General features: G+C 40.1%; 1 protein-coding gene across 3 annotated transcripts in view; it reads right to left on the minus strand.

The window, feature by feature from the left end:
• The window catches only part of LOC139697297 (progestin and adipoQ receptor family member 3), a 134039-nt gene that overhangs the window by 66735 nt on the left and 46694 nt on the right, over window positions 1–20610 (minus strand). For 2 of the 3 annotated variants that reach the window (XM_071595958.1, XM_071595960.1), the window contains exon 2: window positions 8498–8759. In XM_071595958.1, the coding sequence (XP_071452059.1) occupies window positions 8498–8626 (129 nt within the window). In that variant the 5' untranslated portion in view covers window positions 8627–8759. Of the gene's footprint in view, window positions 1–8497; window positions 8760–8853; window positions 9003–20610 lie in introns of those variants that run through there. The other variant, XM_071595959.1, reaches the window with a different exon arrangement.

The raw sequence follows: 20610 nt of genomic DNA on the forward strand, positions 1-20610 counted from the left end.
CGTCTACGAATCGCAAGAAATTACTCTTGTCTGCCCGACATTGTTTCCTTCTTCAGTCCTCCGTAACTTGTACCTCCCCTCATGCTGTGTAAAAAGCCTATTCTTTTCCTTCCCCCACCTAATATACCCAACTTTCTACCCTCTACCACATCCCATTACCTTTCAAAATTTCCTAAATCTACTTTCTCTACATGTTTCTGATTTCCATCAGCAACTTCCTCTCTTCGCCCACCTTTTTCTATATGATGAACTCATTTATTAACCACAAAATGCAGAATATTTTCATCGACCCTAAAACAACTGAAAAGGATCAGCCAACAGATTCCCCAATGCTCCAGATAACAGCATTGTCCTTCAGTGAATTATCAGTACTAAAGCCAGTAACATTAGTTCTTCTTCTAGTTAACAGCCTCCGTAATTGCGTGTATTTTTTAATGTGCCCTTTAAAACATTGGAGGCACTACTCCAGCTAATTAAATGAAACTATCAGTTTACCAATGGCAAGCAGTCGACATTTACTTTTTATGACCTAAATCAGTCAACTTTGATCAATTTATTGTTTGTTTGTGTCGAAGGAACGGATTTAGAATAAGTTTTCTTGTCGGTATTTTTTTACTGTATCGTGCGCAGTAGGTAAATGGAGGGCATAAGTTACGAATCCTGAAATTGAATTTTCCTTTTTTTTTAATGAATAAAAATGATTTCTCTATTATTCCATGAACTAGTTGAAATATCTTTGGATAGGAAGTTGTTCAAATATTTGCCTGACGCAAAAATCATGGACGTAATATTTTTTACTAAACTTGAGTAAAAATCCAAATATTTCTGAAACAACTAGTTATAATAGTTATTATAAATAATATAATTATTTTCAGTCACCATCCTAATTATGTAACAAATTTCATAACAAAATGTGAAGGTTCGCGTCACACCCAGACGTCCTTGGTCTCCTGGGAGCGGGTGCTCTCACACCCATTAAGAAACGCAGCACCAGCAGCTTTCCTTCTGTGAGCTACCTACCTTCGAATTGCGCGCAAAATCTCGAGGTGAAAATAACTTGGTTGCGAACGTGGAGACGCTTTCTTTTACTTCCGTAGCGCTGGTGGAAGAGCCCGCGTATGGCAGTAGGGACAAATGAGGAAATAATAAAAATTGTACACTTGTGATCTGCTCGATTCCGCCTTCCCCATCACTCTTGTGTTCGTCTTTTATATGTGTATATCCCCTTTCCTTATATCTATTTTCATGTGAATAAATATTTGTTCGGCATATGGCGGGTTTTCATGTTTGAATATGTACTTGCCAAATGTGGCTCGTCTCCTTCTTCTGGCTATCCGTGCCACGAAACACACTGTTCCTTTCCTTTACGAGGTTCCATGTTGATTTTCCCATTGTTCTTTCCTCTTATGCTGTCTATTTCTCCTTTGATGGGTGAAACAGCTCCCTAACGCCATCTCCCGGCCAAAGAATCGGGGCACATGGTTGCATAAACCCCCACAGGTTTCAGTGTCAATTGCGACGTTTACTCGTGCGCTTCCTCGTATGTTTCCTCGATTTCTAGGACGTGCCAGCGTTTACCGAGTGTCTGTTTTCGTTGGCGATCGACGTCTCGGCCGCCGGGATTTTGTAGCGTCAGGACTATAGCGGGGATGGGGCAGCGGCGGCACCTGGTGTTTGGTCAGGAACTCGTGAACTAGATCCGCGCAGTGGTAAGGCGCGTTGTCGTGACGGAGTAGTCAGGTAGGGGATATGTCTTTTCTCATCCTGATGACCCTGTCTCGGAGTCTTTCCAGCACATCCAAGTAGTAGGCAGCGTTAACCGTCTGTCCTTACGGAAAACTCCTTATGGACCACTCCTTTACTGTCGAAAAAGACAACTAGTATAATTTTCACTTTTGATTTGCTCATTCTTGCCTTTTTGGGCTTGGGGGACTGGTCGGTGTGCTACTCGGAGCTTTTGCGTTTTGCTTCTGGGTCGTATTAAAAATCCAGGTTTCATCACCAGTGATGATTCTGTCCAAATAATCAGTTTCATTTTCAATACGTTGTAAAAGTTCACTTGAAATTTCCGCTCGGTTGGTCTTTTGGTCGTCTGACAACACCTGGGGCACGAGCTTGGTGCACACCTTCCTCATCGCTATATATTCAGTAATAATACGAAACAAAACAGTAGACGACAAGTTCACTTCATCGGCAACCATCTTGGTACTCAGATCAGAGTCCAAAAATTGCCGAACACGAGCCACATTGTTGTCGTTTTTGCTGATTGACGGCCACCCAGAACGTTGTTCGTCGTGAACCTCTTCCCGGCCCTCCTTAAAGGCCTTTAACCGCCTCGAAACTTGTGAGTAGAACAGAGCAGAGACCATGTAAGCCTTACGAACATTTTGTTAGCCTTCTTAAGTGGTTTTTTTTCAGTGAAGCACAAAACTTAATCGCGTAACGTTGCTCGATCGTCGATTCCATTTTTTTCGTGGCCGGATCGGCGCGAAGGGGTTTACAATAACTGACCCTTTGCCGCTCCCACAGCTTGGAGAGCACTATGACTGGTTTTGCGGCAAAGCACCCTCCACCGCGTCCCCCCACCTACTCCAAGTGGTTTGATCCCATACCAACCAATAGGAGTGGCGCGGGAAATTTAATTACATTAATTTCGGAACACACCCAATTGGGATTAACGAGTACTCGTGTGTGTGTGTATATATATATATATATATATATATATATATATATATATATATATATATATATATATATATACATCTTCGGACGAATCTAAATTAATAGCCCTAGAAGGGTATTGTCAATTCAAGTATTCAATTTTCTTTGTGTACTCAATCATGAAACTCCATTTTTGAAAAATATGGTTTCATTCTCTCAAAAATCTATTGAATTTTAATGATCTCAGTTTCATGCTCAAACGTTGGCGTATTTCTGATAGTAGATCAGGCGCTGAGGAATAGAGATTTTAAATATATTCACTCATTAGTAAACAAACATTATTCTCTATAATGTCATTATTTACATTACATTTTAAATACTTTTCATTCGTGGTGGTGCTCTGTGATGCATAAACTCACCAACGGTTGAAAATATAAACAGAAATAATAGTTACGATGAGTTCTGGCAAGATGCAAATGAATAGTAGGCGAGCATCCAAACTGGCGATAGGGTCAATGATGCGCAATGTCGACACGAACTGTTTACTCTTCAAGCCCAGAGATATTATTGCGTCCTATTTACTGTACTACTGGCGCTACACAGCCAGAATAATTTCAACCTACGACCTATATTGGAGTGAAATCGTACGACTACTTCATTAATAGTCCATTGAACAACGGAAGCCACTCGAAATAGATTTGCCAACTAATGGAATCTATTTGTAACGCATTGTTAGTAGTCATTGTAAGTACATGTTAATTCAGAGACAGGATATTACGCGCATTTCAAAGGCAACGTGGAGTGATGCATTCAAAACTGCGACACAAACCTTTTGGGTGTAATTAACTGGTGGATATGCACATTACTGCATGCCAAACAAATCTAAGGCAAACCCATTCGCAAAATTTGCGGCATATAACGTTAATAAATAGTACTACATGCTTTTTGACTTTATAGGGATTTCCATCGACCTCCTTAAAAGCGCCCGGACTTATGTCATAACGTTTTTTGTGGCAGCTGATCTAATATTCCTCATACTGTCACCGTGGAAAATGAATTTTTTATTTAATAGTATATTATGAGTGAGATCTGCTCCTATAATCATACGTATACATGTGGTTATATTCGAAAGGCGACTTCGGACTCACTTTTACGACAAATGTAAAAAAACAAACAGTAGATGGAGTAGTAATTTTCAAATAGAACTCGGTCAAAAAATTATTATTGCTCAAAGTTACGCAAAATATTTTTTATGTACTTAAGAACCATTAATATCATGATTCACATGCACTTTGACTTTGGCAAAACAAGAAATCTGCTGCGATGTGTTTTCCCCTTAAAATGAATATTTACGTACTCCAAGCGCATGTCAAAAATTACTTCTCCGTTTTTACGCCGAGTTCAATTGAAAGTGAAAATTATTTTAAATGTTTTGGAATAGTTTTAATCTATCGTTTTGAATGAAAATTCATGTGAAGTTGAAAAATTGCCTGATGTAATGCAGGCTTCTAGAATGTTTATTGTGCCTAAATGCAGAGCTGAGAAAAAAATCATTTATCCTTTCAGATATCACGTTATCGTGCACCAGTTTTCCAGGCTTCGAGACCTCCGACGAATTCAGGTAGATGGGTTGAAAGGAATGGTTGGTTTGAGCATGTGACGTAATCCGTCTGAACATTATTCGGAAGCAAAGGAACGTCAAGGTCACTTTTTCCTTTCTATTTTCAATGATATGCTTGCTCCATTCATCAGCATTCATATACATCAATTAGTAATGAGCTAAACAAGCGTTAACCCTCAGCCATTACCCAGCCTGAGTGATGAGAACGGGGCAGGAAAAATCGTGCATTAAACAATTACGGTAGTCATTGGCACATAATTTCCATTTGCGTCATTAATTTCTTCTTTGCGTCTAACTTTGATTTGAAAGCAAAATAATTTTAAAGGGATCTAAATGTCTTAGTGTCATTCTCGAGTTTCGGTTCAAACCAGTGAAGATTGTCACTCACAACCTACAAACAGATCTGTGAGATGGAACAATCTAATAAACCCATGTATAGAAACGCATTGTATATAGTATACATACGCACAAGTATCTTACGTATTAATGTTCACATTTATGCACAAAACTATTATCACTTATATTTAGATCGTTAACAGCCAACATCTTGCTTCCGTCATTTCTTAAGTAGCGTTCAGGAAACGTCCTTGACTAGTTTGTAAAGATGATTATATCCTCAACCTTCACTTCCCCATCGACGAGCCTCCAACACCGCCGAATGAAAAATATGCCGGACTTGCTGAACCCACAAACATCAATTTCTTCCTAGCGAGCATACCTACGGGAATAGGGAACTTATCCTTGATTTAGCAACATATTATTCTTTCGCATCTCATTGGCCACGTCACTTGGATCAGCGTGAGACGTCACTTCCACTCTCTTCCCCTGCGAGTGTCCAAATATTTCGGGCGACCTCAGAAAACGATAAATTATCCTGAGGTACACCCAAGTCCCCATTGATACCCATGGCATACTGACTTATGCCAGGCGGTACAATATGCCATGATTTTTTTTCAATTCGGCATCCTTTCTCCACTGGAAAAAAACCAGGGGCACTTCCGCAGTCTTAACGCACAGCATTGGGAATCGAAGTAATGAAATCCCCTCCGCTAAAAACCAGTCCCCGGTCCTTGAGGCTCCGCAGCACGCTACAAGCGTGCCTCATGGGTGAGCAAGAGATCATTGTCCGATATCAATCACGATGAGAAGCTTTCGATGGGAAAAAATTCAGAATCAGCGTTACTCTGGAATCGTATCTTTTCCTCTCGTGTGATTCGTCAACACGAGAAGTCAGGGAATAATACTTGTATACTTGAACGTGTACATTTTCCGTACTACGCAAGTGCCAAATTTAGACTGGACACTTAATGGGAATAATTGAATACACCGATCTAATTTCTCGACTGACCGACTGGATATGACGTAACTCCGGTACGGGCGTCATAACATTTAAATATTTGCAAATAAGAGAGAAAACATGAATTTCAAATTGACACCAGAGATGAGCCAATTACTGAAGACGGAATTGACCGATTATTTCGAAGATGGCCTCAACTGAGTGCGTAATTTAGTGTTCGTACGATATGATGAAGCCACACATGGCCTTAATTTATTGAGGTGAGTGCTAAACTTCCAACCTTGGAAAATTACAAAAAAAACATACAATGAGTAGACAAAATATAAATGTAGGAAACGGACTTCAATGAGTTTTTGGAGAAAAATTATCAATAATTTGTTTCCATACATCTCCCCAAAGCGACCAATTCTTTATTCCCAATTTTTGTAGTTGTAGAGAGGTCCTACTGTTTCAATGTTGCCGATTTAAATAGAATTATTTTTAAACGAAAACTTAAAGAGTGCAGTCAACACCTGCGATTGTACCAGCTTTCGCCTACTCAACCCCAATGTGCTAGATTTCGTCAGCGTCACTGTACTTCTGGGCTCACGCTTTCCAATCTTAACTGTCGCGACAAGATGATTTAAAGAAATTAGCGGATAGAAACGTTATTATTTTGCAAAACCTGGCAAGAACTAGGACGTGAGAATCTCAAGACGGCATGAACGCGGACTGTATGACTCGAAGGTTGCGGGCTGGTGAGTAAATGAGGCGATGGATCATCGGTGTCGTTGAAAATGAGAACGGGAGGGAAATGACTGAGTTAAAGACGCGAGGATATTTTCTCTGTTGATCATCGGAAGTACCTAGGCGCCATGTTAAAATAGAACAATGGGGAGGTGTCGCACTTGTGATTCGTTTTGTTTACCCATTATTAGAAAGTTTCCGCTTGTCGGCAGAGTGAGCGACGGGCCCGAAATGTCCGGAAGAGAGAAAGAACCTCGACTCATACTTCTCCCCATCAACGTGAGCACATCGACTAAAGGTCTGAAAGAATTTCACGGCTCGTAATTTCGCGACCACTTCCGCGGGCACTAAAAGGAGGGCATTGTAAGTGTGTGAATCAGAATGCGTGATAAAAATTCGCGCTTTGGTCTTGGGTAGTATTCTTCATGCTTCTCTCGAAGTAGCATGTCGGTCCAGGTGACTACCGAGAATATCTATCGACCATTCTATTCATGGCCAAACAACCACTTGATAATTTCTGTGACCGCTACCTAGCATAGTTGTGAGAGACCACTATGACAAAAAAATCCATATTTTCCACTTAACTCTCCATTTCCGACCAGACTTTACGATAGAAATAAATTTTACTCAATGAAAACCCGAGTTTTGATATTAAGGTAACTCTTCTGTCACATCTCACACTCCAAATTTCTCAGACCGAGCGCCCTGAAATTTATTTTTCTAAATTCTCAGAAAGACTTTCGAAATCATTCTATGATACCTCGATGGATAGTGCAAACCTCCCTGGTGCCCACACCTCCATCAATAGATATTTACGGACACAAGACTGATACATTTGAAATTTCAATGTTTGAAATTGTTTCAGCTGATAAAATATATCATTCCAAATTCTGTTTAATCATAATATTTTCTCCTGTCGTTAATTCCTTGATGAGGGCAGCACACTAGATTGTGTGCCTACGTCCACCAGTATCAATTAACGACTCTGTGTGCTCCTTTTCCTCAGATTGGCCACTCATTTTTCCCATTCAATATTCCACTTGTCGATGCAATAACTCTAATGATGACTTTTTATTGGTCTACACACGGGACCAATGCCCAAGTTCGGAGGAGATTCTCATACAATCAGCCGTAAATATTTGACATAGGGAGTCCTAAATGGTTTCACCTGAGTCAGCATTCCCTGCACGACGCTCTGAAGACAGAGATATGTCAAGCCAGAACGGCTGTTCCACAGGTTTATGATTCGTAGCATATAAACACTTCGATTTCGAAACAAAGCATTGAACTCTCGCCCACTAGCTGACTCAGATACTTAAGAATTCAAACGAATCAATGCAGTTGCTTTACCAGCTCATTATTCATCATAGGTCACTTTCAATCCAATGTCCTGGTCAGTAAATTACAAAGGTATTATGGGAGTTATGGTTATTCCTGGCTTAGCTCTGGGATTAAATCACACGTGGGCATAAGTATAAAGCAACTCATTATTCCACCAACTAGATTATAACATCGACTCAACTTACTCATTATTTCTTATAAATCATATGCTATACGTATATACCTTCAATTGTTTACCGCACGCATAGTTTATGGATTGGTTTACTTTCTTCTACCCCCAAATTAAAACTTTAAAAAATGTTAAATTAAAAATCAGAATCAACCCAAGGGTTGATTCTGGATTCTTGGCTTAATGGATGAGGACGAGTGAGCTTACCTCAAACCTTTCGGCGTGTGAAATTCGCACATTCATAGCGGATGAACTTCTTCCGCTCTATTTGGTGCCTAAGGATTCCCAGGAAGGATTTGGTACTCGAAAAAATGAGGTGACGCCTGGATAGCCAGAGATATCTTGCATCGTCACCCGGATTTGAACAAGGGCCTTGCGATTGGTAACCTACCTATCGGGCTGTGCAAATAGTAAACATCTGAATACATTAAAAATATATGCTTTGTCATTTATGTCCACCCTTTCCGTCAAATCCATTCCGTGCGGCATTCGATCCTGTTCCAAAGGCTTAGCATTTCGTGAAAGCTTAGAGCAAGGGGGAAAAATGCACTCCGCCTTCAAGCGCTCTGTAGGATGGAACCGTTCTTTTTTGCTGGTCCCCAGTCAAGCGTTGAGACGTCGCGGAGACGGGACGTGTCCCAGAGGGGAAACCCACGACTGCGGGGAAAATTGCGGAACTCACCTTGCACATGTTGTTGCAGTTGACGTCCTCTTCTGATGTCAGCCTTTGCTCGACACTAGACAGCACGGGCTCTGTCTCGTGAAGGTCTCCTCCCTTGGAATCCAAGGAACTGGGTGCCTGAAGCCTCATCTCGCGATACTGTTGCACTCCCGTTGCGTACTTTTCCACCAACTCCCTCGCTGTCTCCCGCACTTGAATCCTTCGCACTTCCTTCCTCTGCCTTCTTAACTTCAACTGTAGCTCAGAGCAACAAGGGAGGTTCCTAATCACAGGAAAAGAGACAAATAGAGAAATGTTAATATTAGTAGTTTCCAGTCGGGTGCCACGTAATTCATTTAATTTTATCAGCTGCCAACCGATTCGTTGGAAAGAAGTCAATACACCCCGACTAAACGGGAGTGAAATTGTATTGTTTATAAGGTTGCTCGGCAGTAAATGTATCCGTGTCAGAATATATTGTCTGCTCGTGTACAAAAGAGCCCTCTGGCTGAAAGTGAGCGGAGATAGTCACATTTCCCTCTCACCCTTTCCTGACTTTAAAGTGAGCACATGGTTTGTTGCCAAATATTCTCGCCATGCGCGATGGGAATCCAAACAACTAAGCAAGTGCGTACTTAGGGGTGCAAACCGCTTCACTTAGGTTTTCAATGTTCAAGCCTGAGGTACATATTAAAATACGTTGATTTTCTGTAGAAATCAAAAAAGGAAAATGTAACTTTATTGTTTAAAGAATATATTGTTCACTTAAAATTGTTAAAATATTCGTTGTAAACTATTGACGAACATAATTTATCCAGACAATAAACGTATTTAAAGTGATAGTGAATAAGCCGTTGAAATTATTTATTTTATTTTGCATTAGTCCGGAAACAGCACTTCGACCTTTACATCTGACTTTGAACTGGACTTTTAATCGGTCGCCAAATGAGGATGGGCTGGGAATATTGATTGAAGAATAAGTCTTGCATGTTGAAATTAAGCAATGTGAGCGACCTCGCTCAATATTTACGAGATTCGCTCAAATTCTAAGATATTAAATTCATTTAAGACAAACCACTGACTGAGTGAGTCGAAAATTCTGTTTCTTCGCAACATAATCTCACTGCAGACGTGCACATTTTTCGCGGTGTCCATGATTCCATGACCGCCGAGAACCCTACCGTTGGGTTCCTTTTTGCCCATTGGAAAATTGCTGATCAAGAGCTTGAATGCTTCGGCCTTCTTTGAACTGTTGCACCCACCAACGTACATTTTTCACATTCATCACGGTACCACTACATATCTCACACTCAATGGACAACGAATCTAGATGGTATTAAACCACGCAAGAGAAGGAAACGGATGATTAAGCACTGTCATTTCACACTTGAGGACGCCATTTTAAGAGTTGAAAATGCTTCTACCTCTAGCGGCACTTATACAAACCCTGTGTATCTCATGGTACAGCTATTACGTCTTGTGTTTACCTAGAGTGTCCGCGTATTTTAGGCTCAACTTCATATTTCTCAATTTACAGCCAGCCCCGAGAAAATATTGAGATATCTTAGAACTTTGAACATCCCTTGCAACGTGGTGAAATACGATATAGCGCTTGTCATGTTTAGTCGAGAGATCGACTGAACAGTTTCCTTTGGACGAGTTTTTTTTTAGACTTGAGTGCCGTGATCTTGAAACGATATAAGTCACTGACCGCGCAGTTTCCTTTCTGCGTAAACAGACAATAGCAACGAGTTTTGATCGGTTAATATCAACATGACACTAAAAAATCGCAGAAATGGCGGTGTTTACTGTGATTGCAGCATGAGAAACTACAGCAGCATGAGTCCGCTACAGGATGATTTGCGTTAATTTGTTAATGTTTTGCTTACTTTGTGCGGTGGTCGCGGATTGCGTAAGGAAACAACGACCCCTTGAAACTATCAGTTCGACGTGCCACCTATTTTTTTCCTATTTTCTCTGATCTTAAGATATTGAGCTAAATTAAGTTTATTCCCACGTATTCAAATTCACACCACTTATGCCTTCACAATAAGAATAATGTTCCGAGTCTCAAGCGAATTCCACCGCGGACCATGTCTTAATTGTGCCATGATTTGTGTCTTGTGCTTTTAAGATTGCAGTGATTCACGAGCCGGGAAATAAATAAATTAAGATAATACTTTTATGGTAGGTCATAATTTGACATTATAATATAATCTAGCATTCCAAACCTTAAAACTAAATCGTTTAAAGTGGACTTTTCTAAAACGTTATACAGGGTATGGCAGCATAACTTTCTTTTTTAAAGGGGTTTTGCTTTATTAAAAAGGAAGTTATGTTGCCGCACCCTGTACTAGCGTTCATACGATAGATTCCAATTATGTGAATCTTAAAAATTCGTAACCATTGACATTTGCGGATAATGATATAATTTCAACAAAGAGAAGAAATTCACACTCTAATAAAGCATAAAGAACCAAATGTCTTTTTTCTATTCAAGAGCAAGATAGTGAATGACCACGTCTCTACGTAGATACTTCTTTTGAAATATCACAAGGAGCTTAAAATTGTAATGGATAAAATTCCATTAAATTAAAATATTTTTCTGCTCCAGATTTACAATAAAGGGGGATTAGTTTAAACAGTATGGACAAAGAACGCCCCACTTGTAAAAAGGCTTCATAACCGTCAGAATGACAAATCATAACAAACGGTGTAAGGAAGCTTGGAACAAATGATATTCATGAACTATGTACAAAGTGTTTGGCTCTAATATACCACTAAAAAGGAAAAAAGAATACCAGATCACACGTAAGCCGACCATGAATGCCTCTTCCTTTGAGTAACAAGGCGTGGTGTTAAAACAGCTCATAAAATCCTGCTCCAAAGTTTCCAAGAAACATAACATGTTTTGACGTCATTTGCGTGCAATATTTATTGAAATTTTTCTTTCAACCGAGGTTGACGCATTTTCGAGATTAATCAAACAGAAAATAACAACATGACGCCTATAACTGAAGCCGAGATTATTTATTGCGTAATAAATACGTTTTGTCTGCTTCGCATGACCTGCTAAGTCGCAACTGCATCATTACCAAGACTTCCGATAATAGATGATGTTCTGATCAGCAAAAAAAAGATACGTTATAAATTTTCATCTTCTGAACAAATACTCCGCTCCGTATTTTTTGCCCACGATACTATTACCAAACGCACTGAAGGACATAAACTAGCTTATCTCAATATTTTCTCACGATGCACAATGGCGCTGAATTATTGATCGAAATTATGACACAAAGGAAACTGTATGTTTTTATTTTTTTGAGTTTGATCACGAAACTCCCATTATGATTTCTGCTTAAGGGACGCTTTGAACTGAACCTTACGTACGTACGGGGAGATAATGCGCAAGTTATTACATCATTTGAATGGCCGAGCTCACAATCATTCAAAGACGCGGCTGTTGGCCAGATCTGAGTGTCTTCGTTCAAGATTTATGCTTTTTTTCAGTGAGGGAGGGTAACTGCTCCATATCATTCAGAACAATGAATTCCGTGTTATCTGGCAAAGATCCCATGTTGGACGAAAGAGATTTCAATTAATTATTCATGATAACTGCACGCATGCCGACAGATGATCGTATAATACAATAGGGTATTGCACGATTTGGTGTTTTGAAAATGGAGCCAACTACCAACTTGGAGTGATTTAAACAAGATAATATTTAAGAGTCAAGTACCAATTCAAGTTTCTGCATTATTTATTATTCCTATTTCTCCATGGTTTCGAGACAGATTATGATTTGAAGGCGTACTTAACCGATATCCCACAATTTTTAAAATCAAATTGAAAAACGATAGGTGGTCGCCAGCGTAGGAAGGCCCTTTGAGAATCAAGTAGCCTTTTACCTCATATACGGAATATGTGTCCTGGTCATACGCGGTATAGAAAAGTTTAGGTGCATATCTACTGAGAGACAAAATGTCCGCACCCGGCATCAGAAGAAGAGACGCTTTAAAAGTTCTGACTTCGGTGAATAACGGAGTGACTGTCTTTAATTTTACTTTTCATTCATGCACCAAGGCTTCAATACGCTGGTGATATTTACACTGCACAAACGTGAACTTTGATTTTGCATAATCATTTACTTTCCTCCAATATTTTCTCGAAGGAAGGAATCCGAACAATGAATGAAGATTTGCTAGCAGGGGTCCAAAGTCTATTTCACTCTATGTGAAAATTCATGAAAAACATTAAAATGAAGGACAAAATTAAATACTCGGACCAAGAGGGAAAATGAACAAAGGAGTGAGGCGAAGGATTTTAGACTTAAAATCTTAGTACGAATTTTACTTTGCGCTCATCCAGATTAAAACTGAATCTATCAATACATGAGTTCAAATGCAGAAGAAAGGAGGGCCAGCTATAATAATAAGGGCTTCTCATTAATGATGGCTTGTTATCCCCGCTTGGCTGCTACCCCGCGAGCCTATCTCGAACGCCATAGAGGATTTTACGACAGTATTTTACGACACTATTGACAGAGAGAGAAGAAATGAACAGGGAAACGTTTTCCGCCAGAGGGTTTATGAAAAACGTCGCCCTTGCTCGGAAGAAATCGAAATATATTGAAATATTTGAAGTGTGTCATCAAATTCTGGGTAAGCACCTTTGTATTCTCTCTCGGTGGCATTTAATTTCTTCAAATATTGCTGTAGGCTATACATCCAGAAAATAATCCCGCAAAACTGTTTTCCAAAGAACAATTCTCGTGGAGACAACTCGGCGGACGTAAACTCGTCAACCGCGCGAAGCGATACACCTCTGCCCGCGCCCCCTTTACACAAGTACGTACTCCAGTCTCTTTATCTATTCTCCATTTATCCACAAGGCCCTTATCTAAGCAGGCTGCACTGCCGAATGTCCTTCGTCACTTGATGGGATGTTGCGAGGGTCTGGTCTGATAGCCAGCGACACAAAGCAAAGAGAGGGAAGTTCTCCTCCATCCCAATACCTCATCGAGCAAGTCGTCGTATAATTTTCACTTACGTGAACACCGTTTTGTTGTGTCATAAAAAATTACTGGTTATTTCTCACCGAAATATACAACTATTTTATTATTTTTGTACATTTTTCATATCCAATACGACCATTATTTATCATGTCATAAAATTCGCTAATTATCATAGAGAAAATGTACCCTCAGAACCGCAAGGTATTGAAATATGCTTGTTATCGTAATTACATAGGCTAGGGTGTACGAAGCTTGTGAATTTCTCACTGCCCCCAAGCCCTCATGCAAGATTTCTTCCTTCTGGAAGCACAACTTAGGATGAGAAAGGCATACGGAAATTTGAAATCACTTATTGATATTCTGAATCCTAGACTCTAAGCATCAATCCAGTCCAGATGTACTAGTCACGCCATTGCGCTTGGTAACAAAATATTTTTCCCTCTTTCATAATTTTTAAACCTTTGAGCAATCCAAAAAATTGTGATTTTGGGATGGTTTCAATTTTTATTCGGGATGAAACCGATTCATAGCGATTATCGTTTTGTAAACGTTTGGCCGGTAACGTCCTGAAATACGTCCGCGTGGCTGCACGCTTCAGATCTCTTCTCAGGATTTAAAGGGACGCGAAGGGTATTATTTCTGTCCAGAAAATAACGGACCCATCGAAAAGATAATTTAACCTTTTCACAAAAAATATTTTAAATTCAAGAAATTGCAATAATATAATGTTTTTAATAATTTAATTTTTTCAATCAAGTATTTCATGTTTAATCAAAACATTTCCCTCGATCATTACATCTCCAGCTTTCGATTAACTTTCGGCGGACTAAGTTTATAAGTTTACGTCATTATTGAAGAACTTTTATTCGAATACTTATGCTAGAGAACAAAAGGCGTGGCGCTGGCTTGCCACGGCTGTTATTAACTTTCAAAGAGAGCCACCACAATGAGTAAGCAGATGCAATCTTTCCGCTTCTCTTGCCCTCCCTGACTCTTTCCTCCGCCGCATGGCTTTTATGCTTTGGGTGCGTTAAAAGAGGCATTAAATCCGGCGACACGCGAAGAACGATGGAAGCTATTCCCGCTCCGTTGGCGATTCCAAAAAGAAAAAAAACCAACCATTGCCATGAAAGTCAATCCGCGACCGTCAAAGGCACCTGCCTGCCTGCTCTCTCCGCCACGTGCGAAAAAGGTCCCGAGGTAGGGAGACAGAAATCGAGGCCCCTTCTCCGCGGGTGCGATGACTACGTCGACTGCAATAAGGTGAGCGAAAGTGCACTCTGCCAAACGGAGGTGCATGAAAATAGAACGAGGGGATTTGGAATGGGGGGCACGGGAGCCGGAGTCAGAGGCGAATACTCATCGGTGAGGCGGGTGTGCCAAGCCAGCCGGTTCATTGCGAGCCATGGACGACGAGCCGAGGCTTCATACGCAGATGCGGGATAAAAGAGATAGGGGAATTTATTATCCATTCACCCTATTTAAAGCTGGTTATAAGCACTCAAATGTGAGGGAAATTTAAAAACGTTGTCTTTCGTAGAATTTCGTGGTAGTTATATGGTGAGGAGGTGACCGACACCTGAGATAATCCGTGCCATTGGGGACAGGTGTGTGATTTGGTAGAGGTAGGATTGTCAGGGAATGAAGAGGGGTGAGGAGAAATCCGGAGACGACATTAGTCTGCTCTCAACAAAAAATGCCAAGAAGACAACCGTTGATGGTATAACAACGTTCAGCAACAGACACCGAGTTCCACTTAAAGTGCTCTCCACAAGGCACCCAAGTTCGGATCGGGATATTATTATTATTATTGATGGTAGCATACCGTTCAAGGTAGGTTTTTAATGGGCAAGCATACTAACAACACTACATTTTTTAGTTTCACCCAGCAAGACACGTGAAACTTCGAACTATAATAAACCCTTTCCCAAAACTCCACATATTTTACACCACCGTTAATTCCGTGCGTCATGCCTGTTCTTTTCCTCCCCCAACTCGCTTGCCTGACGTCCTCCCCTCTATTACAGTCTTAAACATTCCATTGCTCAAATCAAACGCCGATTCTCCAGCCCAATTGTCAAAATCATCTACATCCACTTTCTTTGCCTCCTTTGCATTCCAGCCAACAAATCTCTCTCCACCTCCACCATGCCTTTGCACTTCCTAGTCTGTTTCCCTTTCAGTCAAATTTGTATTTTTCACACCAACACTCCGAATTTGGACCCTCGGCATTCAAACTTGAACCCACGGGGTGGGAATCCAGTGCTCTAACCCCCGCACCTTTCCATTTTCTCTCGTGGCATGCGTAAATGGCTGGAAACTAATACATTTGGTCGTGAAGAGAAATAACACAAAATTATTAGATAAATGTAATTATGCATATTTCCACGGCATTCTTCGTACGACAGTCGATGATTCACTGCGTCTTCCTTTCATTGACCGCAGTTTTTCCACCTCTACGGAGACGCCTCCAGGTCATTTCGTCCAGATGCCTCCGGACTGGATCGCGAAACTCTTGTCCATTACTTTCAGCAACGAATGAATTTCGAATGCCATCGTGCAATTGAATCAGTTATTTTTGTTCATCAGGTGCCGTAACAAGAGAGATATTAAAGTTATTTTTTGAAATATTTCAGTAATTTTTACATTTTTATCTAGAGACAATGTATTCCAGATGAATATGGCATTTGCAGTACTTTGAGTACGTAGGTAAACACAACCGGTAAGGATTCATTTTAATTATGCAAAGAGCTTCTTCCAACGGTACCATAATCGAGCCACAGTCATTGGATTATAAATAGCAAACAAATATTTTGGTTCGTTGGACAAAAATAATTCACTCCACTCAAGAGGTAGGAATTTGGAGGGAGGTGATTAATGGATTAAATACTACCTTGATCAAAAAGTTCCCGGAATAACCACCGTGTGGCGCTCCCATCGTTCCGATTTGAGTTCTGTTTTTTTTGTTAAATTGGTACATCTGTTGTTGATATTCCCTTTAAATCTTAGTGTCATAACTTGACATTTGCAAAAGTTACGTAGCCAAGAGTACATCTATCTCTGTGTGTGTTGGCGATTTTTTACAATTGCAGAAATGGATTTAAATTTGCAACAACGAACTTGTATTAAATTTTGCGTAAAAAACGGATTTAGTGGCGCACGGACGTTGGAAATGTTGGAAAAGTGTTTCGGCAACGATTCTCTAAAAAAACGGTCGTTTACCAGTGGCACGAGCGGTTCAGAAGTGGTCGTGAGTCAATCGAAGATGATGAACGCAGTGGCAGACCATCGACATCGAAAGTCGGTGAAAGAATTGATAAAGTAAAAGAAATGTTGGTCAATAACCGCAAATTAACCATCAGAGAAATAGCGGAGGACTTGAACATTGCCTATGGATCCGCCCAAGACATTGTGGTTAATGATTTGGGTTTCCGTCGTGTAGCAGCAAAGTTGGTGCCGAAAGACCTCAATTTCATGCAAAAAAGAGACCGTGTTGACGTCGCAAAAGACATGATTTGCGAGGCTGAATCCGATCCCACATTCATCAAAAGGATCATTACTGGAGACGAGACGTGGGTTTATGAGTACGACACGCAATCCAGACATCAGGCAAGTGAATGGCGTTCACCAAATGAGCCGAGACCAAAAAAACCACGTCGTTTTCAGTCAAAAAAGAAGGCAATGCTGACGGTTTTCATGGATTACAACGGTGTAGTGCATCATGAATTTTTGCCAGAAGGCCAGACAGTAAACAAAGAGTATTATTTGGGCGTTATGAGACGTTTGCGTGAAGCAATTCGCCGAAAGAGACCAGAAATGTGGGCAGAAAACTCGTGGATTTTGCACCATGATAACGCACCGTCGCACAGTGCTATCATTATTCGTAATTTTTTGACGAAAAATGCAACAAATGCCATCCAACAGCCACCGAATTCACCTGATTTGGCTCCCTGTGTCTTCTTTCTGTTCAATCGAGTTAAAAAACCATTACGGGGAACGCGTTTTAGCAGCCGAGAGGAAGTAATGGAAAAATCGCAGGAAGCACTGATGGACATACCGAAAACCGACCGTAACTTTTGCAAATGTCAAGTTATGACACTAAGATTTAAAGGGAATATCAACAACAGATGTACCAATTTAACAAAAAAAAACAGAACTCAAATCGGAACGATGGGAGCGCCACACGGTGGTTATTCCGGGAACTTTTTGATCAAGGTAGTATATGGTATTTGAGTCTTAATGGGGCATAACTTCTTATCCGGAAGAATGAACTGTATACATAAGCGACCTCAATTGTGCGCAGGTTCAATCAAGCTTGATTTCAGTGCGAGACATCTCTTAATCCCTCTGAGATGATTATATTAATTGATTATGCAGGGTGCCATAAATAGATCACGCTCTTTCGGAGCATGATGGAAAGCACGTGGGAATCTTCACACGCTTAACAGTGGCACAAATTACATCGACCGCTTTCTGATTAAACTCTGGGCTTGAATTCAGCGATTGTGTGCGTGAAAACGTGGATGTGGAGGTCACATGTTACTGCTTCACTCCGGATGAATCCTAATTAAACGGCACTTGGAATAACTTTAAGAAATTTCCCCTAGCGGGTATTATCGGGTAAAGAAGGCAGTGTAAAGTTAGTGAACCCAGTTTAAAGTCTCTGATCGCCTTCTCGTGATGTCGATATAGTACTGAGGCTAAGGATACTTTCCCTTTGAAACCAAGGTCGCGCCCTGTTTTTGCCCCTGACTATTTATAGAGGGATTCGATAAACAGAGATGTGGGAAATTTACTCTAGCCCCACACTTCCCGCTTTGCTACTTCGGGACAATGGTTTTCATCCAGAAATCCCGTTATTTAAGTCTTTGCCTTCATTTCCGTATGCATTATACAGGGCGAAAGAGTACGTATACGAAGAAATAAGTGTTTAAAAAAAATGACATTATTATAAATACCATCCCCCATTCATCGATTTGGCACGAAACCTAGAAAGATACTAATGAGCTTCCGGGTTAGCGTAACTTCAAGGCCGTAAGCGCTGCCAAATCTCTCTCGGCAGAGCGAGCAAGAAGTCTCATCATAAATCTTAGAGCCATGGGAAGGAGATATCAGTGGTGAGAGCAGGAGTCGGCAATCTCAGAGATGGTATCATTTGTCACGATGCATCGCGGATAGTTCATTAGTTTCAAATGAATTTCCCGTCTCTTTTTCTTTGTCTCAACAGCATGACATTGTACTAATTTGATTAAAATATGAGCACAAATGCGACCGTACTTTTGATCAAAATAAGGGACACTAAATGTCCATTCACAGCTTAAAAAACTTTCTGTTTTTAGAATTATTCAATGTCATAATCCACGCCCAAAAATATATTCATTAATATTGGTTCAAAAACCATCCCAATATTATTATTATCACGTACTATTATTATATTATATGTTAGATTATAATTCGGATTGTGATCATAATTATATTGACATTTCGGAATATCTCTAATATTTGACATACTATATATGCTAATCTGTAAAACGAGCGTTTTGCTACGTCGACTTTATAATGCCGATTTCTGAAAAAAACTAATGCTGTTATGTCACCGTATTCACCAAGGTTTCGGAATGTTTCATCCTAACCTTCTTTAGATGCATATTTTCTGTCAGTCTTCCAACCTTTAATTAGCATCCTAAAACTTAAGTGCAATCAAACGTCCGGGCTTTACGGTACCATTATCATAAATAGTCTACACCAGCCAATACGGAAGCAAAGATTTCACCGGCGATAAAGGATTCCTACCGTCCGTTGCCTCGCTTCAAATATATCTGTACTCTGGAGCGATATACCACTTGTATATCGCATTGCCGTCGAAGTTATTCTCAAAAGATACATTCCACACTTTGTAGCAATCGAGCAACTCGTAAAAGATTCGCAGCGTCGATAATCAATGGAATATTTCATTTTAAAATAAAATTAAATAAAAATGTTGTGAATTTTCATTTCAGACTGTCGTTTATTAACGAGGCGTCTCAACGTGTCGTAACGCATTGTGTATGAACGATATTATAAAGTAGAAAATTACTACATCTTTATTAAAGTTACTTCTAAAATTTAAAAAAAAAGCGTAAAAATTCTACGATAAGCACATGGTTCCGTCTTATAAGATCCTGTCTTTTACAATACATTGAAAATTTAATGGCACACGGCTACTTACGTTGTAAATATGAGTTTCAGTGAAATAGAACTGAGTTATTTTGTGATGCATCGACTGAAATGTGCAATGCAATGGATACGATGATAGGAGTCCATAAAGGAAAAAGAGACATCATATTACGATTTTGAGATGCTTGTAGGGGCTGTGAAATGATCCACCGGCAACATCATTCCAAGGCATTAAGCACGACGACTTTCGATGGTTTTAAGTTCGGCATATTTTCTCTACATTATATTTACGTGGTCAGGCTCGGTATCAAATTCGCTCAAGTGGCTACGACTACGGCTAAACCATATGACATACATATAAAATGGTATTATGAGCTGTGGAGTCAAATGAAGCACATTAATGAAGTATGTAATGAGAATTATCACGGAACACTTGGTAGCGTGATGCAATTTTCCTATGTAAGCTATGTGTACTTGCGCTCCGCTCCTCCCTCCCATTGACGATTATCTAGAGAGGATAAATTTCTTGGAGACGTTCCAAACGGCGTGTCCTTGACGAGAGTTGCGGAAGTGACATGGACGCCGCAAACACAAAGGCCGTCGTTGCATTGTGGCAGTCCTCGTCCATCTTTTACCGAACTCCCAGGTATTATTTCATACGTCTCTTGAAACTTTTTGGAATGGTATGAATAGAGGACAAAACTGAAAATCAAATACCATCCTTCGATTTTATTTATACTAAATAGACGCAATATAGTAAACACAAAAGAGAATGATTAAGGATTTATTTATGCTCGCTTTGGCGCATAACATACCATTTAGTGCATACCTACCTGTATTTTTTGTCTTTTTTTATCAAAGGGAGAATATAAAACGAGGTAATTAAATACGCATCTGCCTGCGTGCTCAAAAAGTGAATAAGTAAAAAATACAAAAATGCGGAAGAAAATGTGGTGAGGAGATT

The sequence above is a fragment of the Hetaerina americana genome, unplaced genomic scaffold (genome assembly GCF_022747635.1).
Source record: "Hetaerina americana unplaced genomic scaffold, ioHetAmer1.1.p SCAF_72, whole genome shotgun sequence".
NCBI lineage: Eukaryota > Metazoa > Arthropoda > Insecta > Odonata > Calopterygidae > Hetaerina > Hetaerina americana.